Here is a 22,855-nt window from a genome sequence, read left to right on the forward strand (position 1 = left end):
AAGAGGGTTGGAGAGCACTGCTATAGGACCCCTAACAAATAAATAAGAACATCCAAAATTCACCAGATTAACTGTTTTTAATGAAGCCGGCAACGCTGATACCAAATCATTTTGGGGAAGAAAAAAAAGTTAGCACATTGGGAGAGAGAGAGATTGAGAGAGAGAGGAGAGAGAGAGGAGAGAGACATAGAGAAATAGAGAGAGAGAGAGAGAGAGAGNGAGAGAGAGAGAGAGAGAGAGAGAGAGAGAGAGAGAGAGAGAGAGAGAGAGAGAGAGAGAGATGCAAAGCTTATGTAGCCTAGTCTACTGTAAAACTCACACCACATTATACACGTTCATAGATTGCTTCAGCTGGATAAAACATCTGTTTTTTGTAGTTGAAGAAGTCCACACAATATTATTGTGAAGTACACTAAATGACCAAAGGTATGTGGACACCTGCTCTTCTAACATCTTACATGGAGTTGGTCCCCCGCTTTGCTGCTATAACAGTCTCCACTTTTCTGGGAAGGCTTTCCACTAGATGTTGGAACACTTGCTTCCATTCAGCCACAAGAGCATTCGTGAGGTTGGGCACTGATGTTGGGTGATTAGGCCTGACTCGCAGTCGGCGTTCCAATTCATCCCAAAGGTGTTCGATGGGGTTGAGGTCAGAGCTCTGTGCAGGCCAGTCAAGTTCTTTCCCACCGATGTAGAAAAACCATCTCTGTTTGGATCTCACTTTGTGCACGGGGGCGTTGTCATGCTGAAACAAGAAGGGCCTTCCCCAAACTGTTGCCACAAATTTGGAAGCACAGAATCATCTAGAATGTCATTGTAGAGTTAAGATTTCCCTTCACTGGAACTAAGGGGCCGGAAAAACAGCCCCAGACCATTATTCCTCCTACACCAAACTTTACAGTTGGCACTATGCATTGGGGCAGGTAGCGTTCTCCTGGCATCTGCTAAACCCAGATTCGTCTGTCGTCTGTCGGACTGCCAGGTGGTGAAGTATGATTCATCACTCCAGAGAACGTGAGCTTTATACCACTCTAGCCATTGCTTGGCATAACTCATGGTGATCTTAGGCTTGTGTGCGGCTGCTCGGTTATGGAAACCCATTTCATAAAGCTTCCAACGAACAGTTCTTGTGCTGATGTTGCTTCCAGAGGCAGTTTAGAACTCGGTAGAGTGTTGCGGCCAAGGACAGACGATTTTAACGCGCTGCGTGCTTCAGCACTCGGCAGTCGCATTCTGTGACCTTGTGTGGCCTACCACTTCTCGGCAGAGCCGTTGTTGCTCCTAGACGTTTCCACTTCACAATAACAGCACTCACAGTTGACCGGGGAAGCTCTAGCAGGGTATACATTTTACAAACTGACTTGTTGTAAAGGTGGCTTCCTATGACGGTGGCATGTGGAAAGTCTCTGAGCTCTTCAGTAAGGCTATTTTACTGCCAATGTTTGTCTATGGAGATTGCATGGCTGTGTACTCGATTTTATACACCTGTCAGCAACGTGTTTGGCTGAAATTGTCGAATCCACTCATTTTAAGGGTTGTCCACCTACTTTTGTATATATAGTGTACTTTTGCATGTTGAGATAAAAGAAAATGAGTGAAATTAGATCAAATCTAGTCATGAACAGTTTCATATATTTCATTCGGGGAAAAGTAGATTGGCTTGATAGCGGCATTGACTTTGTTGGTTGGCTAGCAAGCAAAACTTATCGTTACACATTGTTAACTTTTGGGAAAACTGGTCCAGCCCCTTGGTAGCTAGCTATGGTTACTTCAAATATAGCAAAACAATGTATTAATATGAAAGTGCAATTGTAAACTATAAAGTATAAAGTTTAGTGATGTCGGTGAAGAAGTTATGAATGAGGTCCCAGGCGAATGCTTCTTGGTTGAATGTGGACGGGCATCGGACAGTCCTTGCACTTTGAAACCCACTCCCGCCATGATGTATAGCACCGCCACCGGGCGAAATGCCGTGAAACGAGTGTGTCCCCCAATGTCATGTCTATGGGTGCGGCCCTTTATAAAGTCCCCTGGCTGGTCATATATCATGGAATATTGATATGGTTCCACTACACTGCAACACCTGACATTTGATTTATAGCTTAAGGTGTTATTTTTTCATTCCTAAGCAGTCAACAAGGTATCAAGGGAAAATGTCAATGGTGCAGTGTGTTGGATGGAGAGAATGACATGTCTGAGATTGGTAAAGAAAAGGGCTAGCTCAGGTAACTTGTCTTGTTCTAATGGGTTGTCCAATGTGCTTGTGTGTTTATTTGTGCGTGTGTTTGTGTGTGTGTGTGTCTGTCTGCCAGTGACAACATTAGGGTATATGCAGCCATCTAATACTATATGCACTTCACACCACATTGAAATAAATGCACATTTCTGTATAAGAATGCCCTTTTCAGTGTGACAGAAATAAGTCTGGCTGTGGCCCCTGCTCTCTTAACATTATACAAAGTCCATCACATGCAGTGTGCAGAGTAAGCATTATGCTGGATATTATGAACACAACACACTGCTAATAGTGTTCTCTCTCTCTCTTTTTCCTTCTTTCTCTCTTTCTTTCTCTCTCTCACACAAGCATGCACACACACACACGCATACACACACATACACACTACTCTCAGAAGAGACTGTGTGTAGAGAGACAGAGCCTGTGTGTAGAGAGACAGAGAGACTGTGTGTAGAGACAGAGAGACTGTGTGTAGAGAGACAGAGAGACTGTGTGTAGAGAGACAGCAAGACTGTGTAGAGAGAGACAGAGAGACTGTGTAGAGAGAGACAGAGCCTGTGTGTAGAGACAGAGAGCCTGTGTGTAGAGAGACAGAGAGACTGTGTGTAGAGAGACAGAGAGACTGTGCGTAGAGAGACAGAGAGACTGTGTAGAGAGACAGAGCCTGTGTGTAGAGACAGAGAGACTGTGAGTAGAGAGACTGTGATTAGAGAGAAAGAGCCTGTGTGTTCAGAGACTGTGCGTAGAGAGACAGCGAGACTGTGTGTAGAGAGACAGAGAGATTGTGTAGAGAGACAGAGAGAGAGATAAACAACACCAGGTGATGAGTGTTTCCAATCTCGCAGAAGAACTGTCTAATTATCAAGGGATCCGTCATACTATATTGAATCATCCTCTCCCTTCTCCCCTGTTGATGCATGTCAGACAGCTACTACCAGACTGCAGTACTGTATCAATCCATGACCCCATTCTATCCAAAACACGTGGTGGACATTATTATAAACAGCAGCAACAGCATAGTTTATTCATTAGCTGCTCATTTGAGGCTGATATTTGTCCACTTTTTGTTGTTGTGGTGAGTCGCAGGATGGATAGCAGACAGAGGAGAGAGAAGGAGAACCATCCCTCTTTCCTCATCTGTGTGTGTGTGTGTGTGTGTGTGTGTGTGTGCCTCTATTCACTAATTGATTCGTTTCACATCTTTACAAGACAACCGAGAGTGGCAACAACAACTGCCGTTCATTTTCAAACCTCTTCTTATAAAAGCTATATTTCTCTCTTTTCAAAGCACCTAAGTGTGTGAGACTTTTAACATGCAGGTAAGGGGTTGTGCGTGGTTGGGAGAGCAGTGTGTATGTGTGGTGGGAACACGGGAAAGTTTAGGAGGAGAGGAGACTCACGGCACAGTGTCAATCTTCATTCTCCTTCACAGTAATTAAAACAAGTGGATAAAAATGGCTACTTCTGTTGCAAATGAACACTTCAGTTGATGATGCACAAACAATCATAGAACTAAAATCACTATTTCATTTCACTCTCTAAATCTCCATCTAGCTGTAATCATGATAGTTGTAAGTTAACCGATTAGGAAAGTTCACGTGATTCCACAAGAGGGGGCTAAACTGTTGATGGAGTCTCAACAGTCTCTCCCTTCCCTTGACGACATACAGAACCACATCATCATTACTCATTCATTCTAATGTGCCGGTGCTTACATACACTACTGGGTTTCTCCATTAGGGCAGCAGGTAGGTAGTTCATCGTAGATGCCGGCAGTGGACAGAAGTGAACACAGGAGTGGCTATAAGAATCACCTGGGTTAGAACAGAACAGGGAGGTGGAAATGGATTTTTTGTGTATGTCCGTTGAAATGAACTAGGTGTCAAGGCAGTAAGGTACTCCTAAGAGCTATGGCTGACTTTGTGATAACTTCAGGAGTTGCTTGTGAGGACAATACCTCAAAACCAGTTCCTTTAATGTATCTAACTTAACTCTTTCAAGACTTTGGTTAAAACTCTGTTTTCTTTACCGATGTAAGAGTAGAAAAGCTTTATTTTCACAGACAGAAAGAGCCGAGAGAGAAAAAATACTATTGATATGTCATCGACTAAAGCAGACGATGAGTATTCAAGATCTGAAGCGAATGAAAATGCTCAGAGATGAGATCAAATCACATCATTGACTGGTCTGCCCAAATATCTACGTGCCAAAGCTCAGACAGAGGACATTTGCTGAAGTTATGACCAACTGCTCCTGAACTGATATGATCAAGCACAAAATGTCCCAAGACATAGGTTGAGTTCCAAATATCACCTTATTCCCTATATAGTGCACTACTTTTGACCAGAGCCCATTTAGGGAATAGGGTGGCATTTGGGACGCACACCATCATCAACTGAAACCTCACCGCAAGCAAAGGACTTAATGAATCTTTTAACCGGTACACCAGTAGTCATTGTCAGAATCAGAATCAGACATTAGGCTGTGAGTCATGGTTAGCCAACTGCCCTGACGATGTCATCCGTATGCACAGTTCAACACTTCCTGTGCCTCAGAAACTGGTGAAATCAAAAGGTCACAGGAGGAGACAAGCCTCAATGACAGTGACAGTACAATTCCTATTAACTGGTAGCTAGCTCGGGTCTGTTTCAGAAAGCTTGACATGATTGACTGGACTAGGAAATTGAACAGTAATGCATGCGATTCCATGCACAGAAAGGTGATAACAGCACTACATTTGTGCTAAATTGTATGTGAGTGAATTTTTGCTAAGATCATGTGCTGCATTCCTCTATTTCGGCAAAGACCAAAAAAGCAAATCCAGTATTTGAGAATGTAAATATGACTTAAGCACCATACAAGTAGTTTTTTCCCCTCATGCCAAACACACATACATAAAATTATTGCCCTGTGGAATATCATGAACAGGGCAGTACATCCATAATGAACATTGCGACTGCAACTATGAGGTTTACACAGGGTCTGTCTGGCTGAAATATGAGGACTGTGTCCGGGCAGGCAGGTCTTCCTGAATGCTAAACTCTGAGAGAGAGACACTATGACCTACAACCAATCAGGGCAGAGCACCAGTGTGACCTGCCACCAATCAGAACAGAGAAAAAGTGCGACCTGCAACCAATCAGAGCAGAGCCAGTGTGCCCTGCAACCAATCTGACGCCTAATTAATCCTGAAGGTCTTTTGTTCCGCTGAGGTTTCTCTCTTTTTTCCCCCACTGCAACACTCCATCCATCCTCTTCTCCTGGTATGTCCTCTCTTGCCCGGCTCAGTCAGCCCCTCATCTTTCCCTGCCACCTCTCAATGCCTCCCCCTCCTCCTCACCCCCTCGTCCCACCTCTCCTCCCCCACTACCTTCAGGATAAACGTCCCAGGATATAAACGTAAGTGTCTGTTGGTTTGGACTTTGGTCTTGCCAGTGGAATAAAGTGAACTGTGAACAGATTATGTTTTCAGGATTGTTTTTCACTCTATTTCTGTATATTTGTGTATCCACAAATATTTACATTAGTTGTATCTGAGAATGGTAATGAACAGAATGTGAAGGTGAACATTTCCACGACACTGCTACCCATGGATCTCTACATTCACCTTAACACCAAATGGGGCACTGCTATACAACCAGACCTCCATCTGTTAATAGTTACCCGGTCCTCAGGTTATCCAAGGACACTGTGGTAATGGTCTAGCACAGAGGGAGTGCCCTGCCTCCTGGCACTAAGGTCATTCAAAGGGCACAACCAGATCCTCATATTTTGTCTCTGTCGTTCCTCTCCTCTCTTCCCTCTCTCGTGCCTGAGTGGGGGAGATAAACGGGTACGCCCAGGCACACAAGACCAATAGCCGTGATTTATCGGAAACCATTTGGTACCTGAGCGTCTATGAAATTGTAATGAACTTGATTATGCTTTAATGAAGTGTGAGGGTTCCTCAGGACTGATTACAGTACAGCCACCATGCGTGGCATAGCAGGGGCCAGGAGAGAGAGAGAAAAAAGGAGGGAGGACGAGAGAGAAAGAGAGAGAGAGAGAGAGGGGGAAGAGAGAGCGACAGTGATGGCGGTGGGAATAACAACTAGGTGCTAGCGGGAGCGTCACAGTCGAGGCTAAGAGAGGTTAGTTAGGGGCATTACGAGTTAGAAAAGGTGACTGGAGTCAACCTTACAGGAGGAACGCTGCTAATTTCATTTCAACCTGTGTAGGGATTTTTTCCTGCCCTGGTACAAACTGCATGCTGACGTGGCGGAGGAAGAGATTTAACAGTCTTATAGGTCATATTTTGCATAAGTATTAGACAGTTCATGACGGTTCTAACCTTTCCGTGTACAAAGTGCTTCCATTAAATGTAAAAACATTATTGTTCCATAATTTCAGGCACCAATCTCTCCCGTTTTTTTCCTTTCAATTCCCCAGGAGTTATAACACCAATGGGGACAGGATACGTATCAGGCTATTACAGCAACTAGAAAATCCACTGAAAACAGCTAGATATCCTTGTTATATCCAATTAGGAGGACTTTAAAAAATAGCTATCAGATGTGCAAATGCATGCCATTAGTTTACTGTTACTGACTCTCTAACCCTTTGATCCAAAGGTACTTATCAGGTATTAGAAGTCATTGAAGTCATTGTTATCTGTGAATAAAACAGGCTTCGACAGGTCTCTACACTCCTAGGAAAAAAAGGTTGCAAAAGGGTTCTTTGGCTGTGTCCATAAAATAACCCGTTTTGGTTCCAGGAATAACCCACTGAGATCCCTCAGTGGAAAGGGATATGGAATCTAAAAGGGTTCTACCTGGAACCAAAAGGGCTCTTCAAAGGGTTCTCCTACGGTGACAGCCGAAGAACCCTTTTAGGTTCTAGATAGAACTTTTTTCTAAGAGTGTATAAGCATGTGAGGCAGACAGGCAGCTCATCCACTCTATAAGTCTGTAACACTGTCTTATGCGTCCCATATTGCACCCTATTTCCTATATAGTGCACTACTTTTGACCAGAGCCCTGTAGACCCTGGATTAAAAGAGAGCACCATATAGGGAATAGGGTCTATTTGGAACGCAAACACTCTGCTGCAGGTGGCCTCAGGGTGTAAATCAATTTCTGTAATAATTCATTCGTTTTTCACACGTTCCTTTCCTCTCCTCTGTTGGATAATTTTTCTATTTCTTGAAATCGCTGCTTGCCTGGCCTAGCTTGGCCGCTGCCATCGTTAATTTGTTGTGGCAATATTAATTAATGATTTTCGCTTCATGGCTGTTTATATTCAGACAGATTAGAAGTCAAGAGATTAGAAAAAGAAAACAATCTGTAAAACGCTCGGTGGCTGACAGGGGTCACCTTGGTGTCTCAAATCATATTCAATTTGCCGGCATGGGGAAATTACCAGGCTAAATGATTCCATAGCTAGGCGTATCTTCTGTCTAGTAACGGCCTGCATTCAGAAGAGCTCAATGAGACCACGTTCAGCAGAGGGGAAAGCATACCATACAGCATACAGCATACAGCATGCTGTAAAGAAATGTTATGAAATGCATCTGTGAACTATTATTAGATAATTGGTATTTGGATTTAAATTGTTTCTTTAATCAAGAGCATGTAGTCAGGCACCATTGATAAAGATAAGCATATAAACACGTATAAAATAAATCATATCAATGCTGAGCTATAATGTATGCCCCAAAAAATGTTGCTCCAATTTTATTCTGATGTACTAATACAATTGCTCAGAGGAAGACACTTTATTGAACAAGTAATGCAAAAAAAATCTCGAAAAGATAGGTGTCAGAATTATTGGCACCCATATTTTCCTTACTCCGGCACACTCCCCTTGCGAGGATTACAACACTGAGCCTTTTTCTGTCTCAAAAAGATAGATGTCAAAATTATTGGCAACCCTGTTTTCAATGCTTTGTGCACCCTCCCCTTGAGAGGATTATGGCACTAAGCCTTTTCCTAAAATGTTTTATGAGACTGAACAACACATTGGGAGGGATCTTAGACCATTCCTCCATCTTAGAATCTTTCTAGATCCTTGATATCCTTTATCTGTACTTAGGGACTGCCCTCTTTAATACAAACAACAGGTTTTCAATGGGGTTCTTCTTTCGACACCAAACCCACCACTGGCGTCCGCGGCCAAGGAGATCTATTTTCGTGTCATCTGACCATAGCACCGCTTCCAATCCAAGTTCCAGTACCGTTTAGCAAACTCCATGCAATTACAGTTGTTAGTTGCTCTCAATAATAATTTTAAAATGCTGGCAACCCTTCCGAAGAGCATATGCCTATTGGCATGGAGGTGACGTCTAATTGTAGATTTGGAGAATTCTCCAACTTTGGCCCTTGGATATTCCTTCGCCGAACCATCTTCTTCACTGTGCGTGGTAACAAGATACACTTGCGTCCAATACCAGGCAAGTTTACCACTGTTCCAGTGGTTTTAAACGTCTTAATATTTGCCTTAATAGTGGTATGATTAATGAAGGTCAACAACCATTTGTCTCTTTTTGTTTGTGAGCTCTTTGCATTTCCCTATGGTGATGGATGACAAAGAGATGCATGTTACCTCATTTTTATACCCCAGTGAAACAGGAAGCCGTGGAAGGCCACAATACATTTTCTCTCCCCAAAATATTACTTGTTAAACAAAATATATTCCTCTGAGCAATTGCATTAATATAAAATAATATAATTTCTCGAACATACAATATAAATCAAATCAAAGTGTATCGGTTGCGTACACAGATTTGCAGGTGTTATAGCAGATGCAGGGAAATGCTTATTTTACTGTGCAGTAGAATGTAGCTCAGTATTTAAATTATTTATTTTATACAGTCTTTTTTGCTCATCTTTATCAATCATTTTGGATCTGACTGTATCTGGAATATCTATTGTTGTGTGTTAAAAGTGTGTAATGACTGAGTACAGTCTGCTACTGAGATGAAGGATTAAACCTAAACATATTCATCATGCAAAGTGGGGTGACATCCTGCTTACAGAACAGTCAATAGTGGCAATGTTGTTGTTTTTGTAAGCAGGAAGTTGCCGTCATCATGGCATCATATTTGGTGTGTTTATATAATAAAGATTTTCTGAATCACTGAGTGTACTTTTAACCAACCTTCTACCAGGTTTAAAAATCACATTTGATTCTTATGCATCTCTGTACTTCCCCCTCCTCCTAGCCTTGTCCCCACCATTGTTATTCTGTCTTGCCGGTGCATTTCCTTATGTCTCTAATCCAAGGTTAAAGAGCCGGGGTGGCCGACAATGGCCCGACCAATGACCTGGAGTTGTCCTTCAGTCAGCCGAGACTGGCCCAGACTCACCCGCTACCCCCCTGCCCGCCACCCTGCCCGTCGCCGTCTTGAAGATCGGAACTCTTATGTTGACTTGGCAACGCGGCAGATCTTTGTCACGGCGGTCAGAACGGCAACTGCACCGTGAGGCGAGAAGATAGAGAGGGAGAGATTAAGTGGCCAATCAACCTGGGAACAAGGGGTAATCATTCCACTTAGTCATGTGACCGGAATCCTGATGCCAAATTACATTCACTTCTCTTCTCCTCTCTCTCCTCACAGTCACACTGCAGTGGATAAATTACACCCACCCAGACCTGCCTGGACTGGAGAGTGTTCAATGCTGTTCTCTCACTTTGTACAGTACAAAGTGAGAGAACAGCATTGACGGATAATTGTCTTTAAGTAACCTGTTAAAGAAATACAGTTTGAGTATCCGATACTGATTCTGTCAAATTAGAACATAGTTTTAATAAAAACGACAGCAGAATACAGAGTATATTTGAAACTCTTAAAATAGGGCTGCATTTTGTTTATATCACAAAGTAGCAATAACTTTGTAACTGACCCTAACACTGTCTTATTTCTGATGATGGAGAACAAAAACCTGCATGGTCGGATGTTCGGTGCCATCAGGGGTGTGCGTGTTTGTGTGTGCGCCTGCGTCATTATTTAGAGATGTGTGGAGCTATACCGGAGTGTGAGCAGCATACCACAATACCAGACATTGGATGAGTTTCAATATTTCATTTAGGAGCTGGACATTGGAGCTAGTCTTCAAGTTATTGTTCAGGTTAGCCTGAGGCTATCATCCTGGCGTGGTTCTGGATTCCTCTCCTCCAAGACAATATCATGTCCTTGACAAACATCAGCTTCTCTCTCGCTTTCTATTGGCTCTACTCTCCCTCTTTCATTCTGCAAAGTTGACCTACTGTAGGTTTCTACCATTCTCTCTCTCACTCTCTCTCTGTCTCTCTCCATCTACGGAGAAACTCAAAGGAAGCAAGGTCTTTATAATAACCCATGCCTTTCCGCCTTACCTAGGATGGAGTTCCTTACCTAGGATGGCGTTCCTTACCTAGGATGGCGTTCCTTACCTAGGATGGCGTTCCTCGACTACGATGGAGTTCCTCGACTACGATGGAGTTCCAGTAAAAGTGGGTGCCTTAAGGTAAAGCCTGAGTCAGTCTCTGTAAAAGGAAAGCGGCCTTTACTGAGCTGGCCTAGGGACTAAGTCTGTCACTCTCCCAATACCAGGCCTTACATCTGGTGGCTATTGAACTCCTAACCTCTCACATGCACATAAGCACGCGCACGCATACCCAATAAGGAAAAAACTCATGATTTCACGTGAAATTTCCACGTTTTGCAAGTGACATTTTATGTCACATCATGTGTTTTTGGAACACTTCACATGATGATATTTCACATGTGGATTCAAACACACACAAACAGGGCTTTTGACAATGTTTTCTACGTATATATTTGACAAATTTATATGATTACATTGTGTATGTTTATTTATAAAGTAATTATTATTCATGTCCTCGCATGGGATTTGAACTCACAACCTCTTGGTTCACAGCATTCCTGCTACACCACCACGTCTGTGTCAATGACTGATTTCACATGTATTCCTACACTTTGGACTTACAGTACCAGTCAAAAGTTTGGACACACCTACTCATTCCATTCTCATTTCATTTTTACTATTTCCTACATTGTAAAATAATAGTGAAGACATCAAAACTATGAAATAACACATATGGAATCATGTAGTAACCAAAAAAGTGTTAAACAAATCAAAATATATTATATATTTGAGATTCTTCAAATAGCCACGCTTTGACTTGATGACAGCTTTGCACAGTCTTTGCATTCTCTCAACCAGCTTCACCTGGAATGTTTTTCCCACAGTCTTGAAGTGTCACGCCCTGATCTGTTTCACCTGTTCCTATGATTGTCTCCACCCTCTCCAGGTGTCGCTGATTTCCCCCAGTGTATTTATCCCTGTGTTTCCTGTCTCTCTGTGCCAGTTCGTCTTGTATGTTTAGTCAAGTCAGCCAGCGTGTTTTTCCAGTACTCCTTTTGCAATTCTCATTTTTCTAGTCCTCCCGGTTTTGACCCTTGCCTGTTTCTCGACTCTGTACCCGCCTGCCTGACCATTCTGCCTGCCTTGACCACGAGCCTGTCTGCCCCTCTGTACCTCCTGGACTCTGATCTGGTTTTGACCTTTTTGCCTGTCCACGACCATTCTTTTGCCTACCCCTTTGGATTATTAAACATTGTAAGACTCCAACACTCTGCCTCATGTGTCTGCATCTAGGTCTCGCATTGTGGCTTGATATGATATGAGTTCCCACATACGCTGAGCACTTGTTGGCTGATTTTCCTTTGGTTGAGGTCAGGGGATTGTGGAGGCCAGGTCATCTGATGCAGCACTCCATCACTCTCCTTCTTGGTCAAATAGCCCTTACACAGCCTGGAGGTGTGTTTTGGGTCATTGTCCTGTTGAAAATCAAATGATAGTCCAACTATGCCAAAACCAGATGAGATGGCGTATCACTGCAGAATGCTGTGGTAGCCATGCTGGTTAAGTGTGCCTTGAATTCTAAATAAATCACAGACAGTGTCACCAGCAAAGCACCCCCACACCATAACACCTCCTTCTCCATGGATCACGGTGTGAACCACACATGCGGAGATCATCCGTTCACCTACTCTGTGTCTCACAAAGACACAGCGGTTGGAACCAAAAATTTGGACACAAATTTGGACACAAGACCAAAGGACACATTTCCACCGGTCTAATGTCCGGTGGAAATTCTGCAGCAATACATTCTGCAGCAATACGCCATCCCATCTGGTTTGCACTTAAAGTGACTATCTGTGACTACTGTTTTTCAACCGGACAATGACCCAAAACACACATCCAGGCTGTGTAAGGGCTATTTGACCAAGAAGGAGAGGGATGGAGTGCTGCATCAGATGACATGGCCTTCACAATCACCCGACCTCAGCCCAATTGAGATGGATTGGGATGAGTTGGACCGCAGAGTGAAGGAAAGGCAGCCAACAAGTGCTCATCACATGTGGGAACTCCTTCAAGACTGTTGGAAAAGAATGCCAAGACTGTGCAAAGCTGTCATCAAGGCAAAGGGTGGCTACTTTTTTTTTTTTGAATATTTTATTTTTGCATTTTCCAATTAACAACATTCAAGACAAACGTGAAAAGATATTAGACAACAATAGGACAAAGTGACAGTAACAGATGAGCGTAACAAAAAGTAAAAATCAAACAAATTATAATTATATATACAAACAAACATACAATAAAAAAAGATTATAATGAGACATTGGATCATATGGTCACCTGCCGTAGGTTACATATTATACATTACGTGTGAAACATTATATAAGGATAATATAGAGATTCATTCAATGTGATGTGGGGGGAGATTCTCCATATAGTCAATAAAAGGTTGCCAAATTCTGTAAAATGTATTTAACTTATTKCTCAAGCGGTAAGTGATTTTCTCCAGTGGGATACAACTATTAACTTCTGATAGCCACATTGCAACTGGCAGGGGGGAATCCAATTTCCATTTCAAGGCAAAGGGTGGCTACTTTGAAGAATCTAAAATATACAATATATTTTGATTTATTTAACACTTTTTTGGTTAATCCATGAGTCCATATTTGTTCTTTCACAGTTTGATGTCTTCACTATTATTATACAATGTAGAAAATAGTTAAACTAAAGAAAAACCCTTGAATGAGTAGTCGTGTCCAAACTTTTGACCGGTACTATAAGTAAAGTAAATCTCAGCTTTGTTAAAAATACACTCAAGAAAAACTATTATATTCATCATAGTGATTGATTCAGGAGTACCATTAAAAAGGGGTTGGAACTGGTTTAGGGAACAGAACCGAAAACCGGAAAATAACATTTTTCAAGGAACATAAACAGAACCTGGAATGAAAGTGATCCATACTGTTCTGGAACAGAGCCGTTATTTTAAAAGTATGGGAACCGGTTAAGAACGTTCTTTTACGTTCAGAAATTGTTTGACTCCAACAAAAAAATGACACAGCAAAGCGCCTATGCAAACTTATTTCAGTGTCTGCCTGCAAGCTGAATATCTTTGCCATCGCATGTTTAGACTAACTGCCCCTCTCCGAAGCATAGGCTATTGTACTGACGTTACAATCGTAATTCAGAAGATAGGGAGAGAGATTTTTAATTCAATGATAGTTAAGGCTACTATAGACCTAGTAATCAAATCAAGCTACCATAGGCCTAGTAATCAAATCAAGTCAAATGGTATTTGTCACATGTGCCAAATGCAACAGATGTAGACCTTACCATGAAATGCTTACTTACAAGCCCTTAACCAATAATGCAGTTTTTTTAAGTAAGAAAATATTTGCCACAAAAATACATTTGAAAAATAAACTAAAGTAAAAATAAATATATACTGTATATACATAAAATGGTACACAATGAAATAACAATAACGAGGTTATATTCAGTATACAGGGGGTACTGGTACCAAGTCAATGTGCAGGGGTACAGGTTAGTCGAGGTAATTGAGGTAATATGTACATGTAGGTAGAGGTAAAGTGATGACGGGTTTTTAATCATGGTGCTGCTCTGCACACACAAGCTTGTTAGTTAGCTCAACCTTGTTAGCTAGCAAGCTCAAAGGACATTCAAAGTTCCGCCATTGAAGCCACTCCTCCAAGTTATAATTCTGTGGATCTAATTTACAGTGCAATCGGAAAGTATTCAGCCCCCTTGACTTTTTCCACATTTTGTTACATTATAGCCTTATTCTAAAATGGATGAAATTGCTGTTTTTTTCCCCTCATCAATCTACACACAATACTACATAATGACAAAGCAAAGTATTCAGACCCTTTACTCAGTACTTTGTTGAAGCACCTTTGGCAGCGATTACAGCCTCGAGTCTTCTTGGGTATGACGCTAGAAGCTTGGCACACCTGTATTTGGAGAGTTTCCCCCATTTTTCTCTGCAGATGCTCTCAAGCTCTGTCAGGTTGGATGGGGAGCGTCGCTGCACAGCTATTTTCAGGTCTCTCCACAGATGTTCGATCGGGTTCAAGTCCGGTCTCTGGCTGGGCCAATCAAGGACATTCAGAGACTTGTCCCAAAACCACTCCTAAGTTGTCTTGGCTGTGTGCTTAGGGTCATTGTCCTGTTGGATCATTGCCCTGTTCATTCAGGATCTCTCTGTACTTTGCTCCGTTCATCTTTCCCTCGATCCTGACTAGTCTCCCAGTCCCTGCCGCTGAAAAACCTCCCTCTGAACAGAGAAAGAACAGAGAAACTTGTTTCTCATGGTCTGAGAGTCTTTAGGTGCCTTTTGTCAAACTTCAAGCGGGCTGTCATGTGCCTTTTACTGAGGAGTGGCTTCCGTCTGGCCACTCTATCATAAATGCCTGATTGGTGGAGTGCTGCAGAGATGGTTGTCCTTCAGAAAGATTCTCCCATCGCCACAGAGGAACTCTGGAGCTCTGTCAGAGTGACAATCGCGTTCTTGGTCGCCTTCATGACCAAGGCCCTTCTCTCCCGCTTGCTCAGTTTGGCCGGGCGGCCAGCTCTAGGAAGAGTGTTGGTGGTTCCAAACTTCTTCCATTTAAGAATGATGGAGGCCACTGTGTTCTTGGGGATCTTCAATGCTGCAGAAATGTTTGGGTACCCTTCCCCAGATCTGTGTCTCGACATAATCTTGTCTCTTAGCTCTACGGACAATTCCTTCGACTTCATGGCTTGGTTTTTGCTCTGACATCAACTGTGGGACCTTATATAGACAGGTGTGTGACTTTCCAAATCATATCCAATCAATTGAACTTACCACAGGTGGACTCCAATCAAGTTATAGAAACATCTCAAGGATGATAAATGGAAACATGATGCACCTGAACTCAATTGTGAGTCTCATAGCAAGGGGTCTGAATACTTATGTAAATAAGATATCTGTTTTTTATTTTTAATACATTTGCAATAATTTCTACAAACCTGTTTTCGCTTTGTCATTATGGGGTATTGTGTGTAGATTGATGAGGGAAAAAATAAATGTAATACATTTTGTAATGTAACAAAATGTGGGTAAAGTAAAGGGGTCTGAATACTTTCTGAATGCACAGCAGATAGTGCATGTCAAAACAGAATGCCCAGCGCTTCAAGCCTCCTCAATCTTCTCTTGCTCTCTCCCCACCCGCAAAATGTCAGTCCCATCTTGCACCATAGGCTACACTTGTCTGTCCATCACACATTTAAAAAACTAGCTTGCCTGCTCTATCCACACTGATTGTTGAAATAATTTCATGAGGTAAATGTAAAAAACGGTTGATTTGACAGGTTAAAAAAAACGAACCGGTACTGAACTTTATTTTGCTGGTAGGAACAGTGGAACAGAACAAAAACAAATGTGGTTCTATTCAGAAAGAAATGATTGGAAAATAATTTAGGTTCCAACCCCTGAAACAGAATAATATTCCCCACTAACAGACAACAATACAGAAAACCCCTCAAATTGCTGATATAGTAAATTAAATCAATGACGAGAGAATAGTCAGATTAACTGATGACTAAAATAGCAGTGCAGATGGCTCTATTTATCTTAGTGCAGAGATGTATTATACTTGTTGGTAATGAATATGTAGAGGTATGCTACGATGCAGAAATGCTGCTACGCAGCAGAAAGATCAGCGTACACAAAATTGAAAAGTCAGTAATAAATGATCATGTCAAATTTAATCAGATTATCATTGATTGAAGATTGTTTATACTATTTTAGCTGAACAGCGTACTTAACTTATACTTAAAACACGTGAAATTTGGATGTTTTTCTTTCACCTCAAATTCTAACTCTCACATGTAAAAAACTTTGCTGAAATGTAGATCCCCATGTTGTCACGTTTATTTCACACGAGTAGTTTCATGTTATTACATGATGTCACGTTATTACATTAACTTAAGATCAATGTAATCACATGTGAAACAGATATCACATGTGAAATTCATGTGGTTTTTCTGTAAGAGACACTAAGACAATCCGCAGAGCAATCTTAGAAGGATTGTGTGTTTGATGTGTGTGTGTCCTTCACCACTTCAAAATGACTGTTCCCCCTGTCCCTCATTCGACAGGAGCAAGCACGGCTGACTTTCAAGAATTTCCACAAGCGACTGCTTTCTGGAACTAAACGGGTGAGGCAAATCCTCTTAAAATCCTTTTAAACACCATGACAGGAGGTAAAAAATAAAAGTTTTCTCCCAGGCTAACATGAGCAGGTTGTTTGGCTGATGTTGTTCGGGAAAGGAAGGACACTTTGCTTGTCTATTCCTTCAAGGCATGGAAGGGAATGCTAATAGGACATAGCCCATTTAAAGGTCCACAATAGCTTTACTTTTGGTCATGTAGTGTATGTCAGCCAATTGTAACTCCAAAAAACGTATAGCTTATACCCATCTGAAACTGGTTCCGGCTGCTCACCTCACGTGCGCCTGCTGCTGAGGAGAGAGCACGATGCAGTTTTTTTATTTTCGTATTTATCAATTGTTTAGTCATTATTATTATTGTAAATCATTATTATTATTGTAGGCCTATTTAATAATCTGAACTAGTACTTTAAATAGCCTTTGCAAAAAGTGTTTTGTTTAATTTTGTTGAGACATTTTCATTTACTAAATTAAGTTATACCTTTCATTTTGTGCTCCATATTTAGTTTAAAGTTCAAATAAATAGCCTAGCATTAGCCTATTGCTGTCATTTGTTGAGTAGGCCTATACGGTAGGCATTCACCTTCGTTGGTAATTCATTTAATGCCGCAATATAGTAACCTGTTCACATTTTCCCTATAAACAATGACTTGACTTACTTTTGATATTACCCTAATAATGTTAAGCATCTTTTGTGAAGGTTTGGTGTGTTATGGTTACTATTAGGCTTAGCTACAGCAGGCCTATGAAAGCAGTGCGCACCGGTACTCCAACTGACTCCGACAGTTAAACTTGAGGTGAGGAAGAATGTTTTAGGCCTACCAGAGTTACTCCTTTAATCTAACAATATAATGCTTATCTTGATAAAAATGAAGGAATTAGCCTTATTTATGCCTTTATCTGAATAGCAGTAGTAGCCTATCTGACAAGTATAAAGAAATCCATGTCAATGGTGCGAACATGGCGCTGGCATATCTCAATCTTTCTCTCCGTCTCTCTAGGGCTAGGAATCTCCTTTAATATATATATATTTTTATATGAATATCATATAATGGACGTCTAAGCATATAGGCCTATATGCATGCAATGCCCTGATGCATTTATCGCTCAAATCTCCGACAGCTGAATCATGTTTGAGGAACGTAAAAACCAATAAAAGAATAGACTACAACGTTTTTTAATGCTTCACATCGAAAGACAAACAAAACACATTTTTTGTAATTTGTTATAGGCAGTTTGTCAGGACACGTAACTGTGGATCATTTGACAAATATGCTTGTTTATTGACGGCGCTGACGGCTCCCAGCACGAGGTTTCTTTCTATCTCTCTTTCTCCCAGATCTGAACGGGTCTCTCGGATCCGAACCAGCACGGGTCTGTTTGGGTCTGTTTTCAACGGTCCTTTTCAGAAGGGGTCTGACACACACATCAGAAATTATTTTATGCATATCGTGTCGGGTGGGAAAGCCACGGAGCCATTTCGGAAGGGACCAAACTTTTTGGACCCATTAAGACCTCTAGTACACACTACGCACACACTCAGACTACACTGCATACACCATACACACAAATACCGTGTATGAACAGACATGCACACACGCACCCATGCACACATAGCTACAGGTATCTGTGTATTTTTTGACATTGATGAACAATGTATCAACTATTTGTCTTAAATGTATAGAATAAATAGTGTTAATTATTAGAGCCTACAACAAAATGAATGATACTGTTGGCCTAGGTTTCCTAGATACCTAGATTTGTGCGATTATAAACATGTCTAAAGTGAAAATAACATTCACAGCTGATGATTGAATGAGCTAGAAAATGTTTCCCTGGTAGTGTTACCTTCGATATATTTGTTCATGTCCCAAATGGCATCATTTTCTCTATATTGTGCACAACTTCTGTTGAGGGCCTGTGCACTATCTAGAGAATAGGGTGCCATTTTGCACAGAACCTTAAATGCTGAATTGAAGGTTAAAATGTCCAACCACAGAATCCAGCCCTGAATGACTTTGGGGTCTAAAATGGAAAAGTTCCTCAAAACTTGTTTGCCTGGTCTGATTGCTCTTTACATATTTGAGTAAATGAGCACGGGATTGGGTCAGTGGTTTGTTTGTCGATTTGCTCTTTGCTTTTCGATCTCCTTTGGGCAAGAGATTGAATTAATGTTTGTAGATGCTACACCTGGGGAAACAAGAGATTGTGCAAAATTACAATACTCTACCAATTATAGCTCTAGAAACACACACACGCAAAATAGAAAAGCTCATTTTGGGAGCCGTTCTGTTTTCTCTTGTGTCGGAGGCACAAGGCCAATAATTTGCTTCATTTACATCCCTTTCCGTTTGAATAGATCACTGAGCAGATTTTGTTTACCCGCAGCCTGAGCCTTCCAACGTACACACACCATTTGCATGTTTCCACTAGATACGCCACCCACTGTCGTCACACTTCCCGTCCAAAGTAAATGATAAGTCAGCATGCTTACAAATCTCCCTTATCATCATCCCTCCTCCCTCTCTTCATCCCCCTGTCAGCTCATCCTTACCCATATCTCCTCCCTCTTAATTACTTGTTGGATGGCGATAGTGTTTCTGCTGTGTTCCTGCTGCTTTGGCTATTACAGGACCCTGTATGGGGGAGAAGAAGCTGACAGATGTCCCAACCAAAAGCCAAGCTACTCACCTGGGGCAAATGAGGGCATCTATTCCTGCTGGGTTTAAGGCCTCCTCTCCCCTCAGGAGCCAGCCTGATGTTGAAGAGGGCCTGCAAAGCGCACTGGGCCGCCTGGGTCTTGGCCAGCTTCTTGCTGCGTCCAGAGCCCTCGAATATCCTCCCGTCCACACGGACTGCCATGATGAAGCTCCGCGCCCGCCGCCCCTCTGTCCTCTCGGACAGGCACACGTACCTCAGGCCTGGACGCAGCTCGTTGAGCAGCACCACAGGGGTCTTGGGGGCCTCGGCGGGGATGGTCACAGGGACCCCTGCCAGCCGCTGCTTGGCCTGCACCATTAAGTCCAACGTGTGGCGAAGTAATCGGCCGTGCCGGAGGGCGCTGGAGAGGCGCAGCTCGCTCTTCTCCGACGCCGACCGGTAGAGGGAGAAGCTGTCGCCGACTACACCACCACATGACGACGGCTCAAACTCCTTGAACAGAGTGTCTGGGAAGTCTGCCGCCTGGTCCGAGGTAAAGTCTGCAGAGGGGTTGCCATGGTTACCCATGGCCAGGTGAGCCTGAGGAGCGTTGGGGAACTGAATGAAGGACTTGAGGGCCAGCTCGGCCGCCCTCATCTTAGCTTTCTTCTTGGTGGGGCCCGTGCCCTCGAAGGTGAGGCCATTCACCTCTACGGCGATTGAGAACAGGGGTGCGTGGACCGGGCCGGTCTGGGATACCATGCGGTACTGGAGGCCTGGCCTCAGCTCATTCAGCTGCACCAGGGCATTCTTTGGTGAGTCCGACCACAACAGTTTCTTGTAGATCAGACGGAGTTTGCACAGGTGTCCGTTATTGTCCTCCTCCAACGGCCGCTTCCTCTTCAGACCGGAAGTCCCACCTCTAGATGTGTCCGATTTGAACAGTGATTGGCGGTCGCCGGGGACAATAGAACAGCAGTCCTCTAGGTTACCAATATTTCGGTTCTCTTTGACCTCAGTGCTACTGGTGCCTGACAACGACAAGAAAAGGAAACAAAACAATTTAGAGCAATAAAACCATTGTTCAGAATAAAAGTAAGTAATAAATGCAGACATAACTGTGTGGCGCTCCATTTTCACTATATTTCAGTGTGCAATAGAATGAGATTCAGAAAGCAACGCTCTTGGGGCAGATTTAGCCACTTGATACACAATGAAAGGGTAATGAACAGATCTACCAGCGTCCCCCAGTCGACAGTCCCCAAAGTTCATAGCGAGGGAGGCTATCTTATTTAAGTGTTCTAAAATTCAAATCCAAATCCCCTCAAATGGGGTATTATCTGCCAAATCATTCTGTAATCTGCTGCAAAATTGGTTCTGTGACTCTGAGGTTTAAGTGGGAGAGTATTTGTTACTGTACCCAATGCAAAGCAGCAATCTCTTTTGTAATGGGGGGATTGTATTGTATTGAAAGTTACACACATTGGGGAGTGAAAGAGCAAAGCCATCGGCCTTATTTCAGACTTCTATTCTCTATGAGGACAAAGTTGGAGCAGCTGTGCTATCATGCTCTGCTCTTCAAACCTAGTTACAGGGACAAAGAAGCATATTGCATTTCTGAAAAATTTTCACAAATTTTTGTTTCAAAACCAGAAAATGTACAGATAGATCACTTTCATATCTGGTCTACAGTACAGTGTATTTACAATATGTGGAAGCAGTACTGTAATTTGTCCAAGACAAATTTCTCCTTGGGATGAATACAGTATATCATAGGCTATCATATCACCAGTGGCTGTGCATCCAGTATGTTGGGAGGAATATACTGAGTGGTGTGACTTACTTAAAGTGTCCTCATCCTCTGTGCTGGTGGTCCCTGGGCTCATGTACTTGAAGGGAGCGATCAATGCAGAGAGCATGCTGACTTTCTCTGTGAACAGAGAGGAAAGAGACAGACAAACACACCATGAGTGCTACTGTGGAATGAAACAGTGCTACTGATACACTGACATGTAAACACACTCTACCTACACACTCTACACATGGAGTACGGCTGGTCTATCCTGTCTTTCTCAGTCCATTTCTCCTCCTCCTCCGCTTTCTGCTTAGAGAGCAGTGCTCAAACTATTGATCATTAAGAGATATTAGGTGTTGGGGAAGTCAGGAAGTGGTTTCTAATTAAAGGGGTTTGACTGGCCTGTCGATGTATGCTCAGCCTGGGCTGAAAGCACCAGACCCAGCTGTGATGGACTCTAATAGGGTGTTACACTGTAAACAACACGCACACCTGGAGGAAGGAACACCAGGGGGACCTCTAGGGAGACAACCTGAATCCATTGTATTTAAAGGGATGGCACAGCAGCCCACATATTACTGTACCCATCCCCTTTAATTACAATAGACCACTGTTTCCCAATCCGTTGCTTGAACTCCTTCGCTCCCTCCCTCCCTCCCTCCCTCCCTTCCCTCCCTCCCTCCCTCCCCGTTGAACAATACTGAAGGGTTTGATGATTCACAATGACACACACGGCTGCTCTCTAAGAGCTGTGGACAGATCAGCCGTGTCCCAGTGGGGTGAAATTACAATATACCACTCTGCATTGTGACCTAATTACAGTATAACTAACACCAGCAAAATGCAGCTGTTAGTCGGTCTGTCCATTAGAGAAAACAGCAGCAGAAGGTCTCGGCACACACTGACTAGTTTCTAGATAAATCAATCTATATGCTGTTAGCTATGTCTCTAGAGGGCAACTTGTTTCTACCTACGTAATTATTGTCGTTGCAGTGTTTTCTCTCAAACGTTAGATCCTGAAATTATCAAAAACACCATCTAACACTGTAGCTGCTGAAGTGTTTCTGACATGTCTTCTGACCGTGAACCTTAAAAGACAAACGTCCACACAAAGTGTAAAACACAGCGCAAAATATATACGGAGGACAATTACCACATGCCGGCATAAGTTTCCACGTGGGCCTCAGAAGCCTTTAATGTATTTTTTTATCATCGTGTTGTGCCTTAGGTTCTGCACCACCCACTCAACTCAACAACCTCTGCCAAGTGTTGACGCTCACTGGGCTGTGAGGGGCTAGAGAGAGAGAGAGACAGAGCCAACCCACTGATATGTATGACATCATCAGCCAGACTAACAAAGAGATGGAACTCATTCAGGACAGGTTTACAGTAAATGTTGGCCTCAGATCTTAGATCTAGTTAGGTATGGCACAGTAATAAAGAAAAACAAGTTTTAACATACTGTAGGTATTGCTCAGGTAAACTGATAAGATATTAAGTCAATCATACATACAGTAAGGACAGAGATTCTGATAAAGATTTTGGCACTGGGGATTGTGAAGAGAACAACCTACACCCTGTAAAATAGGGATTTACCTGTTGTATAATAGGGCTCTTATTAAAACC

At 42.5% G+C, this 22,855-nt stretch overlaps 1 protein-coding gene across 1 annotated transcript in view; it reads right to left on the bottom strand.

Moving 5' to 3' along the window:
- adarb2 (adenosine deaminase RNA specific B2 (inactive)) overlaps nt 1–22,855 on the bottom strand; it is a 201,713-nt gene that overhangs the window by 46,913 nt on the left and 131,945 nt on the right. Inside the window, exons 2-3 of the mRNA XM_024000991.2 lie at nt 21,278–21,364; nt 19,486–20,465 (exon numbers count right to left, since the gene is read on the bottom strand). Of these exons, the coding sequence (XP_023856759.1) occupies nt 19,486–20,465; nt 21,278–21,364 (1,067 nt within the window). The remainder of the gene's footprint in view (nt 1–19,485; nt 20,466–21,277; nt 21,365–22,855) is intronic.

This window comes from Salvelinus sp. IW2-2015, linkage group LG14 (assembly GCF_002910315.2).
Source record: "Salvelinus sp. IW2-2015 linkage group LG14, ASM291031v2, whole genome shotgun sequence".
Lineage (NCBI taxonomy): Eukaryota > Metazoa > Chordata > Actinopteri > Salmoniformes > Salmonidae > Salvelinus > Salvelinus sp. IW2-2015.